This window comes from Jaculus jaculus, chromosome 1 (genome assembly GCF_020740685.1).
Source record: "Jaculus jaculus isolate mJacJac1 chromosome 1, mJacJac1.mat.Y.cur, whole genome shotgun sequence".
In the NCBI taxonomy this organism is placed as follows: domain Eukaryota; kingdom Metazoa; phylum Chordata; class Mammalia; order Rodentia; family Dipodidae; genus Jaculus; species Jaculus jaculus.
In genome coordinates this window covers 284,944,287-284,962,012 of record NC_059102.1, presented here as the reverse complement: position 1 = coordinate 284,962,012, position 17,726 = coordinate 284,944,287, and the positions used below count along the sequence as shown (strand labels likewise).

The 17,726-nt window shown below is 38.9% G+C and overlaps 1 protein-coding gene across 1 annotated transcript in view; it reads left to right on the top strand.

Moving 5' to 3' along the window:
• Cdc73 (cell division cycle 73) overlaps positions 1–17,726 on the top strand; it is a 141,405-nt gene continuing 123,679 nt past the window's right edge. The window contains exons 1-5 of the mRNA XM_004659522.2: positions 1–157; positions 3,774–3,879; positions 7,625–7,694; positions 14,585–14,647; positions 14,733–14,785. Of these exons, the coding sequence (XP_004659579.1) occupies positions 27–157; positions 3,774–3,879; positions 7,625–7,694; positions 14,585–14,647; positions 14,733–14,785 (423 nt within the window). The 5' untranslated portion in view covers positions 1–26. The remainder of the gene's footprint in view (positions 158–3,773; positions 3,880–7,624; positions 7,695–14,584; positions 14,648–14,732; positions 14,786–17,726) is intronic.

The following is a 17,726-nucleotide window of genomic DNA, read 5'->3' as shown; positions in this document are numbered from 1 at the left end:
CGGCGGCGGCGGCGAGGGGGGCGAAGATGGCGGACGTGCTCAGCGTCCTGCGACAGTACAACATCCAGAAGAAGGAGATTGTGGTCAAGGGAGATGAAGTGATCTTCGGGGAGTTCTCCTGGCCCAAGAACGTGAAGACCAACTATGTGGTGTGGGGGTGAGTGCGGCCGGGCAGCGTCGGGCGGGCGGCTCCCGCGGGCGACCTGGTTCGCGGCCCGCCCGCCCCGGCCTCCCTGGGGACGGGCCGGCGGGGCCCGGGGGAGAAAAGTTCCTCCCGGCTGCAGAAGTTGTCTTGTCGGGTGCGCGGGCCACGAGGGGCGCCGGGCGCGCAGCCATGCACCCCTTTCGGTGTCGGGGAGCCGGAGGGAAAGGTGCCCTGGGACCTGCGACTCCTCTCCGGGCGGTGGAGATGCTGGCGCCCTCGGGGTCGGGCCGGGCACACCTGCGCGAGGTGCGCGAAGGCCTGCCCCCCACCCCCCGCTTCCCCCGTGTCTCTTTTTGTTCTTATTTTTTCCTCTTCGAGCCCGCCATGCGTTGGAGCTGTCTCCACCGGCCCTCGCAGCCCCTGGCTGATTTCTTCTTCCATCATTGGGGAGCGTGTGGCTCCTCCAGAAGAGAGAAGGGAAAGGACGACGTGAGACTAGGACAGGGAAAGAGATTGAGTGAATTTGGAAGAGTCATCATCAGTGTTTGAGGTGAAAGCAGGAGTTTTTGGCGGGGGAGGGGGGAAGTTAATGTAAAATGGAGTGAGTTTACAGGTCTAAGGAATTGATGGTAGGTGCGTGTTGAAAAGTGTGTTTTAAAGAGAAACGTTTCGGACTGTTGATGAACTCATGTGAAGGATTTAATTCATTTAGGAAGTCACTTTTGAGGCCTCTTTAATGATGTTATTGTCATTGGTACGTCGTCCGGGATAGTGAGAACCTTGGGCCAAAACTTCAGCACCCATTAAACGAAATGATAAACAAGGTTGAATGGAATGTCTTCATGAATGATGTATAAAAGCTGTGTGACATACTAGCTTTATGAACGAGTCGATAAAATGACATTCTGAGTTTCTTGTATTTTACTTTATCAAAGAAATTGTGTAGATTATATTTGATTGTATTTTTATGATTATATTTTTCTTTAAAAACTGGTTAGAGTACTCAAGGGATAGGGAAATTTAAGAAACAAAGATTTATAAAACACTAATTTCAGTCTCACAAGTAGCTTAACTTATTCTGACTAGAAGAGATAGGCTAAGTTACTATTAGCCTTTCAGAATAGTTGTTTAAATCTAGGGGATGTATAGGGAAGGTTCCACAGAAGTGTGTTTGATATGTTTGCATTCTACAGGTTCTTTCAATAAATGAACCAATTAATGAACTTTAAAGACTCGGTAGAATTATGTGTGGAATGGCTTAGTAGTCTTACAGTATGAAGGAACTGTATTACTGATTTAATTTGATTTTTTGGTTTTAGCATTTTCAAATTTTCTTGATTCCTTCTCCCCCCCCAACACCCCTTTTGCTTCCCCCAATTCCTCTTCTGGATTTTACCTTTTCTGTATACTCTATTTTCTTAAACTTTTTTATTCACAATTTTCATATATGTACAAAATGTATTTTGATCATAGGCCCGTTCCATTACATTATCCTGTACCCTCTTGCCCCACTTCCTTCTAAGGAATTCTCTTTCCCACTAGAATGTTTTGACAGCACTTTATTGAAGCTAGTGAGAAAGTAAAATTTACAAATTTTTATTTGAAACTTTGGATAGGGAATCACTTAGAAGTTATTTTCATTTTCTGTGTATTTGCCCATGTAAATATGTGCATATAAAAATATCAGACATTACCTTTACTGCATGTAGTGTATATTATCTTTCTGTTGTCTATGCCATGAGAAAAACTGGTCACATGAAATTACTTTGTACAATAAGCGATAAATGATGTAAGTCTTGAAATGTATAGATTTTGAAGAAAAGTGGGGATAGAGGCTAGTTAAGTAGTTTGAAGTTGATTATAGTGAGTTGTGTTCAGAGGAATTCCCATAATGCATTTATTTGGGTTGTGGTAGGTAGATGGAGTGGGAAGGGTATAATTGGTCAGTAAGTAATGCATGTGCTTTGTTAGAGAGCTTGTCCCCCAAGACAGCATTGTTTTTTTGTTTTTTTGTTTTCCTTTGAGGTAGGGTTTCGCTGTAGCCCAGGCGGATCTGGAATTCACTAGGTAGCCTCAGCTTGACCTTGAACTCGTGGACCTCTTGCCTCCCAAGTGCTGGGATTAAAGGCATGCGCCACTACACTGTTTTATAGGTAGGATTGTATTTTGATTTTGCATCATTGGTCCAATTTAGTGATACTATCAGAATAACACCTTTTGAAGTTCATGGTGTTTATTGTTAAGAATGTTGTTAAAGGGGCTAGAGAGATGGCTTAGTGGTTAAGCGCTTGCTTGTGAAACCTGAGGACCCCGGTTCGAGGCTTGATTCTACAGGACCCGCTTTAGCCAGATGCACAAGGGGGCCCACACGTCTGGAGTTCGGTTTGCAGTGGCTGGAAGCCCTAGCACGCCTATTCTCTCTCTCTATCTGCCTCTTTCTCTCTGTCACTCTCAAATAAGTAAAAATAAACAACAAAATTAAAAAAAAAGAATGCTGTTAAGGATGATACATAGAAGTGTCTAGTTGAAGAAAGAGACATCGGATATCTACCTTGTAAGTGTAGAATTTATCTATTGATAAATTGTTTATGATGGTACTTGTACTCTTGAGCACTTCGCTTTTTTTTTTTTAATTGAACCAGTGTGTAACTGGTTACGTTTTTTTCCTCATTAACAAAGCCCACAGCCTCATGTAGGTTTGATTTTTCTAATTTTTATTTATTTTTAGAGGCAGAGAGAAAGAGAGGGAGAAAGAAAGAGTGAGAATGGGTGCACCAGGGCTTCCAGCCACTGCAAACGAACTCCAGACGCATGTGCCCCCTTGTGCATCTGGCTAATGTGGATCCTGGGAAATTGAACCTGGGTCCTCTGGCATTGCAGGCAAGCGCCTTAAAAAGCTATCCCTCCAGCCATGATTTTTCTATTTTAATGTATCTAGCACTTCTAGAGTTTATGAGCTTCCCTAATTTTTTTTCTTGCATTTCCGTTCTGTATTCCTTGGTGGTTTGTTTTTTTTTGCCCCCATGACAGTCTGCTTGTTTATACATATATATATGTATATATGTATATATATATATATATATATACACACACACACACATATACATACATACATGCATACATATACATATATATATTTATATATTTATACCTATATATGAATATACATATACATATAATTTATTTATTTATTTGAGAGAGGGAAAGAGAGACAGAGAGAATGTGTGAATCAGGGCCTCTAGCCACTGCAAGTGAACTCCAGATGCATGAGCCACCTTGTGCATCTGCCTTATGTGAGTACTGGGGAATTGAACCCCGTCTTTAGGCTTTGCAGGCAAATGCCTTAACCATTAAGCCATCTCTCTAGCCCTATAATATGTTTTTTGTTAATCATGTTAAAATTGATTGATTGGGCTGGGTTAATCCCAGCATGGGGGAGGCAGAGATAGGAGGATCTCCATGAGTTCAAGGCCACCCTGAGACTACATAGTGAATTCCAGGTTAGCCTGGGCTAGAGTGAGACCCTGCCTTGGGGTGGGGTGGGGGATCATTGTTGGGTAGCCAGCTGTGGCTAGATAATGAATACATGTAACTTCAAATTGTAAGTAAAATTTTTGCCTTATTTTAGGACTGGAAAAGAAGGCCAACCCAGAGAGTACTACACATTGGATTCAATACTATTTCTGCTAAATAATGTGCACCTCTCTCATCCTGTTTATGTTCGACGAGCAGCTGTAAGTAGAAGTCGTGTTCAAGCGTGCTTTTTTCTTCATTGATAAGTAGGAATCACTTGGCATGTAAAACTTTGCATATGGCTTTCAAGTATTTGAAAATCTCTTGGAGAGTCAGAATTAGGCTGCTATATGGTTTATTCAAATTTTTTTTAATTTTTAAATTTTTATTAACATTTTCCATGATTATAAAAAAAAATCCCATGGTAATTCCCTCCCTCCCCACCCCACACTTTCCCCTTTGGAATTCCATTCTCTATCATATTAACTCCCCATTACAATCATTGTACTTACATATATACAATATCAAACTATTAAGTATCCTCCTCCCTTCCTTTCTCTTCCCTTTATGTCTCCTTTTTAACTTACTGGCCTCTGCTACCAAGTATTTTCCTTCTCACGCAGAAGCCCAATCATCTGTAGCTAGGATCCACATATGAGAACATGTGGCGCTTGGCTTTCTGGGCCTGGGTTACCTCACTTAGTATAATCCTTTCCAGGTCCATCCATTTTTCTGCAACTTTCATAACTTCATTTTTCTTTACCACTGAGTAAACTCCATTGTATAAATATGCCACATCTTCATTATCCACTCATCAGTTGAGGGACATCTAGGCTGGTTCCATTTCCCAGCTATTATAAATTGAGCAGTAATAAACATGGTAGAGCACGTACTTCTAAGGAAATGAGATGAGTCCTTTGGATATATAGCTAGGAGTGCTATAGCTGGGTCATATGGTAGATCAATGTTTAGCTGTTTTAGGAACCTCCACACTGTTTTCCACAATGGCTGGACCAGATTGCATTCCCACCAGCAGTGTAGAAGGGTTCCTGTTTTTCCACATCCCCGCCAACATTTATGATCATTTGGTAGAATTAGACATAGAATTTATTTTTATTTTTATTTATAGGCAGGCAAAGAGACAGAATAATAGGGAAGGAATTGGCACACCAAGGCCTTTTGCCACTGCATGCACCACTTTGTGCATCTGGCTTTATGTGAATGCTAGGGAATCAAACCCATGCTATCAGGATTTACAAGCAAGCACCTTTAAATATTGAGCAATCTCTCTAACCCTAATATTTTCTGAAAGATGATTTAAGCACTTAAGACTTGAAAATTGAGCTCTTAGAAAGTGGCTATAGTTTATAACTAATAGTTATAGTTGTTACTGTGTACCTTATGACCTTTGGTATAAAAGATTTAATAGCTTTTTTGCTTTTCTTGAATATTTCCAAATTAAAGGGTCAGAATTTGAAAGTTCTTGGGTTCTACAAATTACAGGGTGCTTTTTAATTCACTGTGTCTATTTTAGTGTTAGACTTAATCTTTTTTGTTTGGCAGTAATGTATATATAATTCATATTTTATATATTTTTTTGGTTTTTCAAGACAGGGTTTTGCTCTAGCCCAGGCAGAACAGGAATTCACTATGTAGTCTCAGGATGGCCATGAACTCACGGTGATTCTCCTACCTCTGCTTCCTAAGTGCTAGGATTAAAGTCATGCGCCATCACGCCTGGCTATAATTTATATTTTAAACGATGAAGTATATTATCACCTTTAGAAATAGTACTTAGAGAACATTGATTCATATACTCTATTTGTAATACTTTTATGTAGACTCCTTAAAAATAAGGACAGCTGGCCGTGGTGGCACACACAATAAATCCCAGCACTTGAGAGGCAAAGGTAGGAGGATCTCCTCGAGTTCAAGGCCATCCTGAGACTACATAATGAATTCCAGGTCAGCTTGAGCTAGAGTGAGACCCTGCCTCGCAAAAAAACCACACATACACACACACACACACACACACACACACACACACACATGTTTATATGCACATACATACAAAATATACATATACATTTATATACATATAAAAAGCAATATATATATGCATGTGTGTATGTGTATATATATACACACACATGTGTATATATACATACGTGTGTGTGTGTGTGTGTGTTTATATATGGACAAAGCTACTTTTGGGGTTTTAACTTGTATGCTAAAAGGAGAGACTAAAAGCTGGGCGTGGTGGCACACACCTTTAATTTTAGCACTTGGGAGGCAGAAATAGGAGGATCACTGTGAGCTTGAGGCCACCCTGAGACTACATTCCAGGTCAGCCTTTGGTAGACTGAAACCCTCCCTGAAAAAAGTAAGGAGGAAAAAAAAAAGAAAGGAGAGACTAAAATTTAGCCTGTCTTCTTACAAAAAGAAAATTAAGTTTTTTGTGAATTTTATTTTTTAAGTTTTATTTAATTGATTTATTTATTTAATTGAGACAGTCAGACACACACACAGAATGGCCTTACCAGGGATCCCAGCTACTGCAAACGAAATCCAGATGCATGACCCACCTTATGCATCTGGCTTACGTGGGTCCTAGAGAATCATGCCAGGGTCCTTTGGCTTTGCAGGCAAACCCCTTAACCACTAAGCCCCAAGATTAAGTTTCTAAAACATTTTATATATTTATTTGGTTGGGGGAAGAGGCAGATAGAGAATGGGTGCGCCATGTCTGGTAGCCACTGCAAACAAACTCCAGACACATGCACCACCATGTATATCTAGCTTTACTTTGGTACTGTGGAATTGAACTCTGGTCCTTAGGCTTTGCAGGCAAGTGCCTTAACTGCTCAGCCATCTCTCCAGCCAACCCCCCCTTTGTTTTTGAGGTAGGATCACCCTCTAGCCCTGGCTGACTTGGAACTCACATTGTAGCCGAGGCTGGCTTTGAACTCACAATGATTCTTCTACCTCTGCCTCCCAAGTGCTGGGATTAAAGGTGTGAGCCACCACACCTGTCATTTTTCTCTAGTTTTTGTAAATTATATATACTTGAGAATTAAATGAAATCTGTAGGACTGGGGAGATGGCTTAGTGGATATAGGGCTTGTGGTAGCCGCAGTCAAGTCATACCTATGTCAAAGCTAGTCATTGTTGCAGATGTCTAGTCCCAGGTGCCTCTGGTGAGAAAGGAGGTGGAGACAGGAGAATTTCCTGGATGCTTTGGGTATCAGCTAGTCTGATTGTAGTCGAGACAAGAGACCCTGCCTCAATATAATGTGGAAGATGAGTACTGACAACTGAAATTGTCCTCTGCCTTTTACTATGTGCCATGATATTTGCATGCTTTCACACATGAACATGCACGTACACACACATAGAAATAAAAATTTAAAAAAGTAATGTAGAACATAAACTATAATTAACATTTTTTTGTATGATTTCCTTACCCTGTCTCATGTCCATGTTAACTGAATTTTTTTGTAGTAAATCTCAAGCTTAGTAGGAAGAGTTCAAGTTGCATGGTTGATAAAGGTCTACTTTGTGTGAATTAACACTGTATACAGTGAAAACAGCATTGGGACTGAAAATATCCTGGATTTAAAATAGATGAGCATAAGGTGAGGACAGTTGAAAGATGAATTAACAGTAAAGCTGAACGTAGGAGGAGATTGAGATTGATATTTCAAGAAGAGCCATTACTTCTTAATTACTTACATTACATTACTTACATTACTACTTAATGAATAGTAATCTTCTGAAATTTCAAAAGTAAAATTAATGAAAACTAACATCTCAAAATTTTAGCTTCTTTTTAGCTCAGTGGTTTTGACAAATGTGATTTTTAAACATATGTTATCAACATATATTGGAATAAATTCAGAGATTACATGTTTATCACATTTTATAATTGCTGTCCACTTAATATCCAATTTAAAATTTTGGCCTTAGACTGAAAATATTCCTGTGGTTAGAAGACCTGACCGAAAAGATCTACTTGGATATCTCAATGGGGAAGCATGTGAGTATTTTTAAAACTGCTCCTACTCTTTTTTTTTTTTTTTTTTTTTTGGTTTTTCGAGGTAGGGTCTCACTCTGGTCCAGGCTGATCTGGAATTAACTCTGTCATCTCAGGGTGGCCTTGAACTCATGGCAATCCTCCTGCCTCTGCCTCCCGAGTGCTGGGATTAAAGGCGTGTGCCACCATGCCCGGCATAAAAAACTGCTCCTACTGTTAAATAGGTAGTCTCACTGTACCCCAAGCTGACCTGGAATTCACTATGTAGTCTTAGGGTGGCCTCAAACTCATGACAATCCTCTTACCTCTGCCTCCCCAGTGGTGGGATTAAAGGTGTGTGTCACCATGTCCAGTCTTTTATTATTTTTTTTAACCTTCCTTATGAGATACGAAACAGTGGGGAGAGAATTTATATTTTTATTTATTTTCAAGCAGAGAGAGAGAAAGAATAGGCACACCAAGGCCTCCAGATGTTGAAAATGAACTCCAGATGCATGTGCCACTGTGCATCTGCCTCTATTGGGCACTGGGGAACTGAACCTGGCTCATTAGACTTTGCAGGCAACCTTAGCTGCTAAGCCATCTTTCCAGCCCCAGAATTTGTACTTGCACTCAAAAACTAACCTCCTTGAAGCTGTGTCCATGTGCTTCTCTATTTATAATAGTATGCCATCTTTTTTTTTTTTTTTAAAGGTAGGGTCTAGCTCAGGCTGACCTGGAATTCACTATGTAGTCACAGGGTGGCCTCAAACTTATGGCAATCCTCTGCCTCCAGAATGCTGGGATTAGAGGCATGCACTACTACACCCGGCTCACCATCATTTTTTTGGGGGGGGGGGTTTTGAGGTAGGGTCTCACTGTAGCCCAGGCTGACCTGGAATTCACTCACCATCTTTGTTATTAAGGCCTCTTCTTTGTATGTGACCTGTGTTCACACTTAACTTTTTTTTTTTTTAAATTTTTTATTTATTTATTTGAGAGCGACAGACAGAGAGAAAGACAGATAGAGGGAGAGAGAGAGAATGGGCGCGCCAGGGCTTCCAGCCTCTGCAAACGAACTCCAGACGCGTGCGCCCCCTGTGCATCTGGATAACGTGGGACCTGGGGAACCGAGCCTCGAACCGGGGTCCTTAGGCTTCACAGGCAAGCGCTTAACCGCTAAGCCATCTCTCCAGCCCTGTGTTCACACTTTTAAATATTTCATTTTTATTTATTAATTTATTTGACAGACCGTGGGCGGTTGATGGGGGAGAGAATGGGTGCGCTAGGGCCTCCAGCCACTGCAAACGAACTCCATGTGTGTGCGCCCCATTGTGCATCTGGCTAACGTTGGTCCTGGGCAACTGAACCTGGGTATTTTGGCTTTACAGGCATACTCTTTAACTGCTAAGCCATCCCTCCAGCCCCACACTTTTAAAGACTTTGCTTCTGTAAATTATGTTTTCTTGTTTTAGCAGTTTCCCCCTTTCTTGTGCATTGTTACCTTTTGGAATATGTACAGTGAAGGTAGGGTTTTAAAAAACAAATCCCAACCAGGTGTGGTGACACATGCCTTTAATCCCAGCACTCGGGAGGCAGAGGTAGGAGGATCGCTGTGAGTTCGAGGTCAGCCTGGGCTAGAGTGAGACCCTACCTTGTAAAACCAAAAAAAAAAATCCCTTCGATTTGCATGTCAGTTGTTTTCTCCTTATAGCTACATAATGCTTAGCAAATATTGCCATATTACTTCTTTTCCTCTTTCCCTCTTCCTTTGTGTCTATGTGCATGTGTGCAGATACACATGTGTGTGCATAGAAGTGAAGGCTCAAGAGCAGTTTTGGGTGTCATTTCTCAGGCACTGTATGCTTTTACTTTTTTCTTTTTTTTTGGAAAGAGGTACTCATTGTCTTGAAGCTCACCAAATAGACTGCCAGGGATTAGATGTTATTGCCACAAACTTTTTTTTTTAATTAAAAAAATGAGAATTCCACAGTTTGAATTTAGTTCCATGTTGCATGGCAAGCACTTTACCAGTTGAGCTATCTATCTTCTGAGCATACCTTGTTTTTTTGAAGTCTCTTCTTGCTTTCATCTTCACCGTCCAACAACTAAACTCACTCTTTATAGTGATCAGACTTGGGAATTACCAAATCCTTTGGTTTCTCATAACTCCTTTGACCTTTTGACAGCATTTGATATTGTTGGCCACTTTCGTGGCCTCAAACTCATGGTGATCCTCCTACTTCTGTCTCCCAACTGCCAGGATTAAAGGCGTGTGCTACCATGCCTGGCTCCCACTTTGTTTTTTTGAAACAGTTTTTCTTCACTTGTCATTTAGGGCACTATACTTCTGTTTTCTTCTGCTGTCTACCTGTCAAGTGTATTTTTTTTGTCACTTACGTGCCTTATTTCTAATTTTGTAAGTTTTCCATGTAACCTGATTTCTTTTTCTTTTAACCCTAAATTTTCTTTTTTTTAATTAATTTTTAATTTTTAATTTATTTGAGAGAGAGAGGGAAGGAGGGAGAAAATGGGTATGCCAGGGCCTCCAGCCAATGCAAGCGAACTCCAGACACATGCACCACCTTGTGCATCTGGCTTATGTTGGTCCTGGGGAATCACACTCAGGTTCTTTGGCTTTACAGGCAAATGCCTTAACTGCTAAGCCATCTCTTTAGCCCTTAACCCTAAATTTTCTAAATGACCTCTTTTAGTTTTGTGCTGTAAATATCCTATTCATACCTCTGAATTTCAAATACAGTTGACTCTTAAACAACATGGGTTTGAAATACTCAGGTCCACTTACATGTTATAGGTGTTTTATTTATTTATTTTTAGATTTGTCAAAATTTGGGAAAACAGGTAAATCATCCATCATACTGAAAAACTTAAGAAAAAAACTGTGTGCAAAGAAATAGGATGGTGTGTCATAAATGTATACATTAAAAAGCACACGGTAATAAAAATTTATCAAAACTTACACTTAGGATTATTTCAATATAAAAGCAAATAAAAGCTGTAGTATCAGATTACAACTTCATAAAGTTAAATGTAGTTTGTAATAGTTTCATATTCAGCTCTTGCTGTTATGGTGTGCGTAGTGGGTGCAGATAACTCCTTAAAGCATTGTGTAATGCTAATCATCTTGTCGGGGGTTGTCTTTCCAGTATGTTGTAAATAGTAGGAACAAGTAATCTTGTGGTTCCTGGGTATATATATATGTATATACACACACACATTATACATATTTTACCATATATGATATGTATGACATACAAAAATAATGGGATCACTTATGATGATTTTTTTTTTTTTTTTTTTTTTGTGGTAGGGTCTCACTCTAGCCCAGGCTGACCTGGAGTTCACTATGTTGTCTAAGGGTGGCCTTTAACTCTTTCAGTCTTCCTACCTCTGCTTTGCAAGTGCTGGAATTAAATGTGTGTGCTACCATGCCTGGCTCATGATGTTCTTTCTTTGCAAAAATTTTATTTATTTAGAGAGAAGAAAAGAGATGCGTGTGTGCCTGCACATGCACGTGCATGCGTGCGCACACACACGTGTACAGACACACACACAGAATGAATGAATGAATATGGGCGCTCCAGGGCCTCCAGCCACTGTAAACGAACTCCAGATGCATGTGCCACCTTGTGCATCTGGTTTTTGTGGGTCCTGGGGAATTGAACTGTGGTCCTTTGGCTTTGGAGGCAAGTGCCTTAACTGCTAAGCCATCTCTCCAGCCCTCATGATGTTCTTTTTAAGTAGCTTCTGGTAAAGAGCAGCATATTAACACATTTTTGGGGAGTTTAACTTACATTCCAATTATCATCTTGATGGAGTCATTTTAACCCCCGTGTCAAGGGTCAGATATGGTTATCTCACTTTGTGCTCCATAGTTACAAAGTCAGCATCATTTTCCTTTGAATGACGAGCAGTCTTCCAAAATTTAACATCTAAAATAGAAATCCCAAGTCACTCCTTCCTGTTGACACCAACACAAACAGAAACAGTGAGTCTGCTGTTCTGCCATCTTATAAATTGAGTAATGCTTCTCTATTCATACAACTACATGATTTCTCTGGCATTTCACATCTTTGCCATTGTGGTTTTGCAATTTTTTTTTTCTTTTTCTTTTGAAATTTTTAATTATTTACTTGAGAGAGAGAGAGAATGAATATGGGTGTGCTAGGGCCACCAGTCACTGCAGATGAACTCTTGATGCATGTGCCAACTGGTGCATTTGGCTTACGTGGGTACTGGGGAATGGAGCCTGGGTCCTTAGGCTTCATAGGCAAAGCACCTTAACAGCTAAGTCATCTCTCCAGCCCTTTTTCTTCTTTTTTTAGTCTTTTAAAAATATTTATTTACTTGAGAGACAGAAGCAGATAGAGAATATGGGGCCTCTAGCCACTGCAGATGAACTCCAGAAACTTGTATCACTTGGTGCATCTGGTTTACGTGGGTACAGGGAGTTAAACCTGGGTCCCTTGGCTTTGCAGGCAAATGCCTTAAATGCTAAGCCATCTTTCCAGCCCTTCGTAATCTTTCCAAGCTATGGCACTGTTTCTATTTTCTATGGCCCTATCCACCTGTCTTCTAAATTTCTCATAAAGCCTACTTATAGATTCCTACTTTCCATAAACTGTACTGTAGCCTGTTCCTAACAATTAGTTCTGTTTTTGACAAAGTATATAGATTTGTTTGTGCCATTCTTCTGCTCAAGGCCATTTGTGCTTTTCCTCATACTTAGGATAACACTCATATTCCCTATCTTAGCCTATGTTACCTTGCTTTTCCTTAAATCTTTGTTACATCTTCTACCAGCATTCTTGTATACATAGTGCACAGACTCATTGGCCTTTCTATTGTGGTTCTTTTTTTTTTAATTTTTATTAGCATTTTCCATGATAATAAAAAAAAATCCCATGGTAATTCCCTCCCTCCCCCCTCTATTGTTGTTCTTATAGCCTTGACACTTGCAATAATTCTGTTTCTATTGTTAGGGCTCACATCTTGTCTTACATCTATGTGTATATGTTCTAAATCCTGTTCCATTAGAGAAGACTTCTCAGACCATTCTAAAATATAAAATAACATTGTTTTTCCAAAGCTGCCTACAGATGAATCATTATTTATTTGAGATATCTATATTTTTGTCATGTAGGCATTTAAAACTAAAATTCCCTCTTAGGACTGCCTTTATTGTGTCCATGTGTTTTGGTATATTTTGTTTCCATTTTCATTAGTTGTAGGATTTTTTTCATTTTCTTTTTGATTTGTTTTTTTCCAATGGCCCATTCATTTGTTCAGTAGGGTGTTGCTCAATCTTCAGGGGTTGGTGTGTTTTTTCATCTCTCTTGCTTAGTTCTAATTTTATTGCATTGTGGTCAGATATAATATAGGGAGTTAGGCCAGGTTTCCTGAATTTGTGGTGACCTGCTCTATATCTAATAGATAATCAGTTTTAGAGAAGGTCCCATGATACTTAGCAGAATGGGTGTTTTAGAGTTTGGATGGACTGTTTTGTAGATGCTTGTTAAATCTAAGTGATCTGTAGTGATGTTTATCTCCATTGTTTATTTTCTGTTTCAATGATTTACTGGTGACAGCAGGGTATTAAAGTCACCCACTGTTAATGTATTGGAAATTTTTTTTCTAATTTAATACCTAGTAGGTGTTGCTTTATAAAATTTGGTGCACCTGTGTTTGGTGCATATATGTTTATGATTATAGTAGTTGGTTGTTTTACTTTATGTGGCTTCTTTTATTTTGGCTTAAAGTCATTTTCTCAGATACTAGTTTAGCCACACCTGCTTCTTTCCTATTTCCATTTGTTTGGAATATTTTTTTCCATCCATTCACTATAAGGTGTTATCTATCTTTAAACATATATTCAGTTTTCTTATCTAACCAGTTAACCTGTCTCTTTTGATTGGGCTGTGGAGTCCATCAATGTTCAGTGTTATAATGGGCAGGTGTGAGTTAATCCTTATTGTCTAGTTGAAGACTTTGAGGTTTGGTGTTTTCTTGATCTTCATTTGCTTTCCTATGTCTGTTATAGTTCTAAATATTGTTCCTCCCTCCTAAAGCCTCCTGAGTATGATTATTATTCTTCTATGTTAAGCATGGCATCCAGTATTCTCTGTAGGGCTGGCTTGGTATGCATATATTCATAAAGATGTTTCATTTTTTTTTTTTCTATTTTTTATTTATTTGAGAGCAACAGACAGAAAGAAAGAGGGAGATAGAGAGAGAATGAGCACGCCAGGGCTTCCAGCCACTGTAAACGACACATGCGCCCTCTTGTGCATCTGGCTAATGTGGGTCCTGGGGAATCGAGCCTTGAACCAGGGTCCTTAGGCTTCATACGCAAGTGCTTAACCGCTAAACCATCTCTCCAGCCCAAGGTGTTTCACTTTTTAAAATTTTATTTTATAAAAGGATATACTCTTCTGTCCCCTAGTCCTGGCTCCTGTTTCCCTGGTGGCCCTTCTCAGTGGGGTTATGAAGGCTTCAGTTAGTCTCTGTCAGGGAGGGAGTACAGTGAGTTGTGCGCCCCCCCCCCCTGGCTTTTTGAAGTAGGGTTTTTCTCTAGCCCAGGCTGACCTGGAATTCACTATGTTGTCTCATGGTGCCCTTGAACTCACAGTGATTCTCCTACCTCACCTGTGACAGTATTTAAATTCTGTGTCCAGGGCTGGAGAGATGGCTTAGTGATTAAAGTGCTTGCCTGAGAAGCCCAGGGATTCAGGATTTAGTACCCACATAAGCCAATTGCACAAAGTGGCACATGTGTTTGTAATTAGTTTGTAGTGACTGGAGGCAGGCCCTGGCATGCCTTATTCTCTCTCTCAAATAAATAATTATAAAAAAGTGTCTAATTACTAATTTATGATTTTTAAAAAAATTTTCAGCAACATCAGCAAGTATAGACAGAAGTGCCCCGTTAGAAATTGGTCTTCAGCGGTCTACTCAAGGTATACCTTTTCATATTTTATATTTTGAACTTTCCAAACTCGATTAAAAAAGTACACGTTTACTTACTTCTGCTTTTTTAAATAGTCAAACGAGCTGCAGATGAAGTTTTAGCAGAAGCAAAGAAACCACGAATTGAGGTAATAGAACTTTATTTTTATAATTAATCATACTGTTACTGAAACTAGAGTTGTGTAAAAGTAGAATTCGTCATAGTAATTCTAGCAGATTTTTTTTTCTGAAAATGATTTGAAGAAAAGTTGATTAGGGGCTGAAGAGATGGTTTAATGGTTAAAGGTGTTAGCTTCAAATCTTGCCTACCTGGCTTTGGTTCCCTAGCTGCCCATATAAAGCCAGACAGGCATATATTTGTATCAGCAGGAGACCCTGACACACTCATACACACACATATGCATTTCACACACAAACATAAATAATTTTTTTAAAGTAAATTAATAAGTAGCTTGAGTTCTATATAAACCAATGACAAGGTAGAGATGTGGTAGGGATAGAAGATGAAATAGCTCACATGTGAGAAAAAGCAAGCTTCAAAATGTTCTGCTTTTTGTGTAAAGAAAGGTCAAAAGCATAATTTGTATTTCTTTTATCTGGGATAAGATAGATCTTTCAAAGACAACAACCTTCATGACCTCCTTCCCCCAACCTGTTCCTACTTCCTAATTGTCCATTCAGTTCTGAAGTCATCAGTGGATTAACTCATTGATGAAGTTGGAAAACTTGTGATACAGTCACCTCTTAAAAGTCCTGTAGGTGGCAATTAAACCCTTAATACTTCAAAATGTCTTTTGAAGACATGTTAGATTCCAGTCATAACAATTCACTTGAAATACAACACACATAAGAATTGCAGTTATCTTTAAAGAGCCATTGTGTAATAATGGTGACAATAGTTAATAACAATGTATCCTATTTTTAAATTGCTGAGAGTGTTTTTAAACTGTTCCCAGCATAAAAAATGGTAGATAAGGCTGGGCGTGATGGAGGTAGAGGTGGGAGGATCACCATGAGTTTAAGGCCACTTTGAGACTACATAGTGAATTCCAGCTCAGCCTGGGCTAGAGTGAGACCCTACCTTGAAAATCCAAAAAAAAAAAGGTAGGTATATGCAGGAATAGTTCAGTTGAGTCATACCACAATGTCTGATATTTCAGAAGAAAATATTGGAGCCTTGCATGATGACACACTCCTTTAATCCCAGCACTCAGGAGTTAGAGGTAGGAAGATTGCCGAGAGTTCGAGGCCATTTTGATACCACAGAGAGAAGTCCAGGTCAGCCTGGGCTAGAGTGAGACCATACCTCAAGAAACAAACAAAAAAATTTTGTAATACGCTTCTTTCCTTATTTTTTCTTTTGGTTTTTCAAAGTAAGGTCTCACTCTAGTTCAGGCTGATCTGGATTTCATTATGTAGTCTCAGGGTGGCCTCAAACTTAAGGTGATCCTCCTACCTCTGCTTCTTGAGTACTGGGATTAAAGGCATGCCCCACCATACCCTGCTCATAATACACTTTTTGACAATTTAAGAAAAAGAGATGCAGTTATACTTGGGAAGAAAATTTGTTATACCATAAACATCAACTTAGAAAAGTGGTCTAGAAGCTTAACTTAAAATCGGACAAATGATTAAACAAGTCATGTACAATAAAAAGTAATATTTAAATGTTACTCAATTTTAGTAGAAACCATAATCTTCTTGTTTTAGACTCGTGTTTCTGCTATATAAATATTTTCTCTTATCTAAGCATCAAAGCATCTAAAGTAAACATAGGAAGGTAACTTATAAAAAGGAATAAGATTGACAACTGTGGAATCAGTAACAAAATTTGATGTTGGAATAATGTAATTTAACTAAATATATTTTGAGAAGGAATCTAATACCTTTTATGTAATGACAGTAGTGAACAGCTTTGTGCTTGTTAATATACCTTGTATATATTAAGTCATGTAACCTTTTCACATCCTCTTTAAAGTTGGTAGCATCAGATTTGATATATTAGTAAACAGGCTTCCTGTAAGAAGACATGACTTGCTGAAATTTGTAGAATTAGAATTAGTGCTGAGGCAATGTGGTTGCTAGCTATTTTGCTACAGTGGGTACAAATATTGTGGCAGTAAAACTGAAAATTCCATAGTTCCTCCTATATGAAAGGAGATTGTGACTCAAATTTAAACAAAGTGAATGAATTTAGGGCTACCATTATTTGGAATTACCTGAACATAATAGTGTAACTATTTAAAACAAACAAACAAAACTCAACACTTCAGAAATGCTATATTCCTAGGTAACTTGAAAAATCAGGAGGAAATTTTATATATATATAAGTACTGAAGTGAGTAGCTATACTGTTTCTACTGTTTTTGTTTGCTTTTGAAACAGAGACTCTCTAGTCTAGGCTGACTCTGTAGCCCAGTGTGGCCTCAAACTCATGATGATCCTCTTGCCCAAATTCCTGAGTGCTGGGATCAAAAATGTAGGCTACCACACTGGCCTGGACTTCTACAGATTTTAGTTCATACTATAAAGTACCATGATAGGAAGTCAGGGTTTTTGATTTGATTTAAATTTAGTTTAATTTACGATCAACAGTTCTTAAGGACTTGGACTATTGTGTATTATACCTTTCTTACAAATGGTAAAATGCAATCCATTTGTCAAAATATCTCTGCATTTATTTTAGCTTGTGTGTCTGTTTTGGGATTTTTGTGTGGTAGAGTGATTAGGACATGAATTAGAGCCTGGTATCTCTTTGGATGTCTTGAGTATGCTAATGCATTTCATGTTATCTGATACTCCCTTTGACTGTAGACTTCATTGATTTTCATTTTGTTGAATATAGGCTTTGGATTAAATCAGTGTTACTGCCTTTTTTTTTCTTACTTAGCTAACATGTCTTTTAAAGTCAATATCACATAGCATCCTAATATAAGCATTATGCATGAAAGTTGAACCACTGAAGTTGAATTTCCGATATAGTATCTTTGTTTTTGTTTTGTTTGTAGACAGACAAGCTAACTTTACACTTTTGAAATTTTGAAGAATTGAAAATTTGCCTAAGTTTCT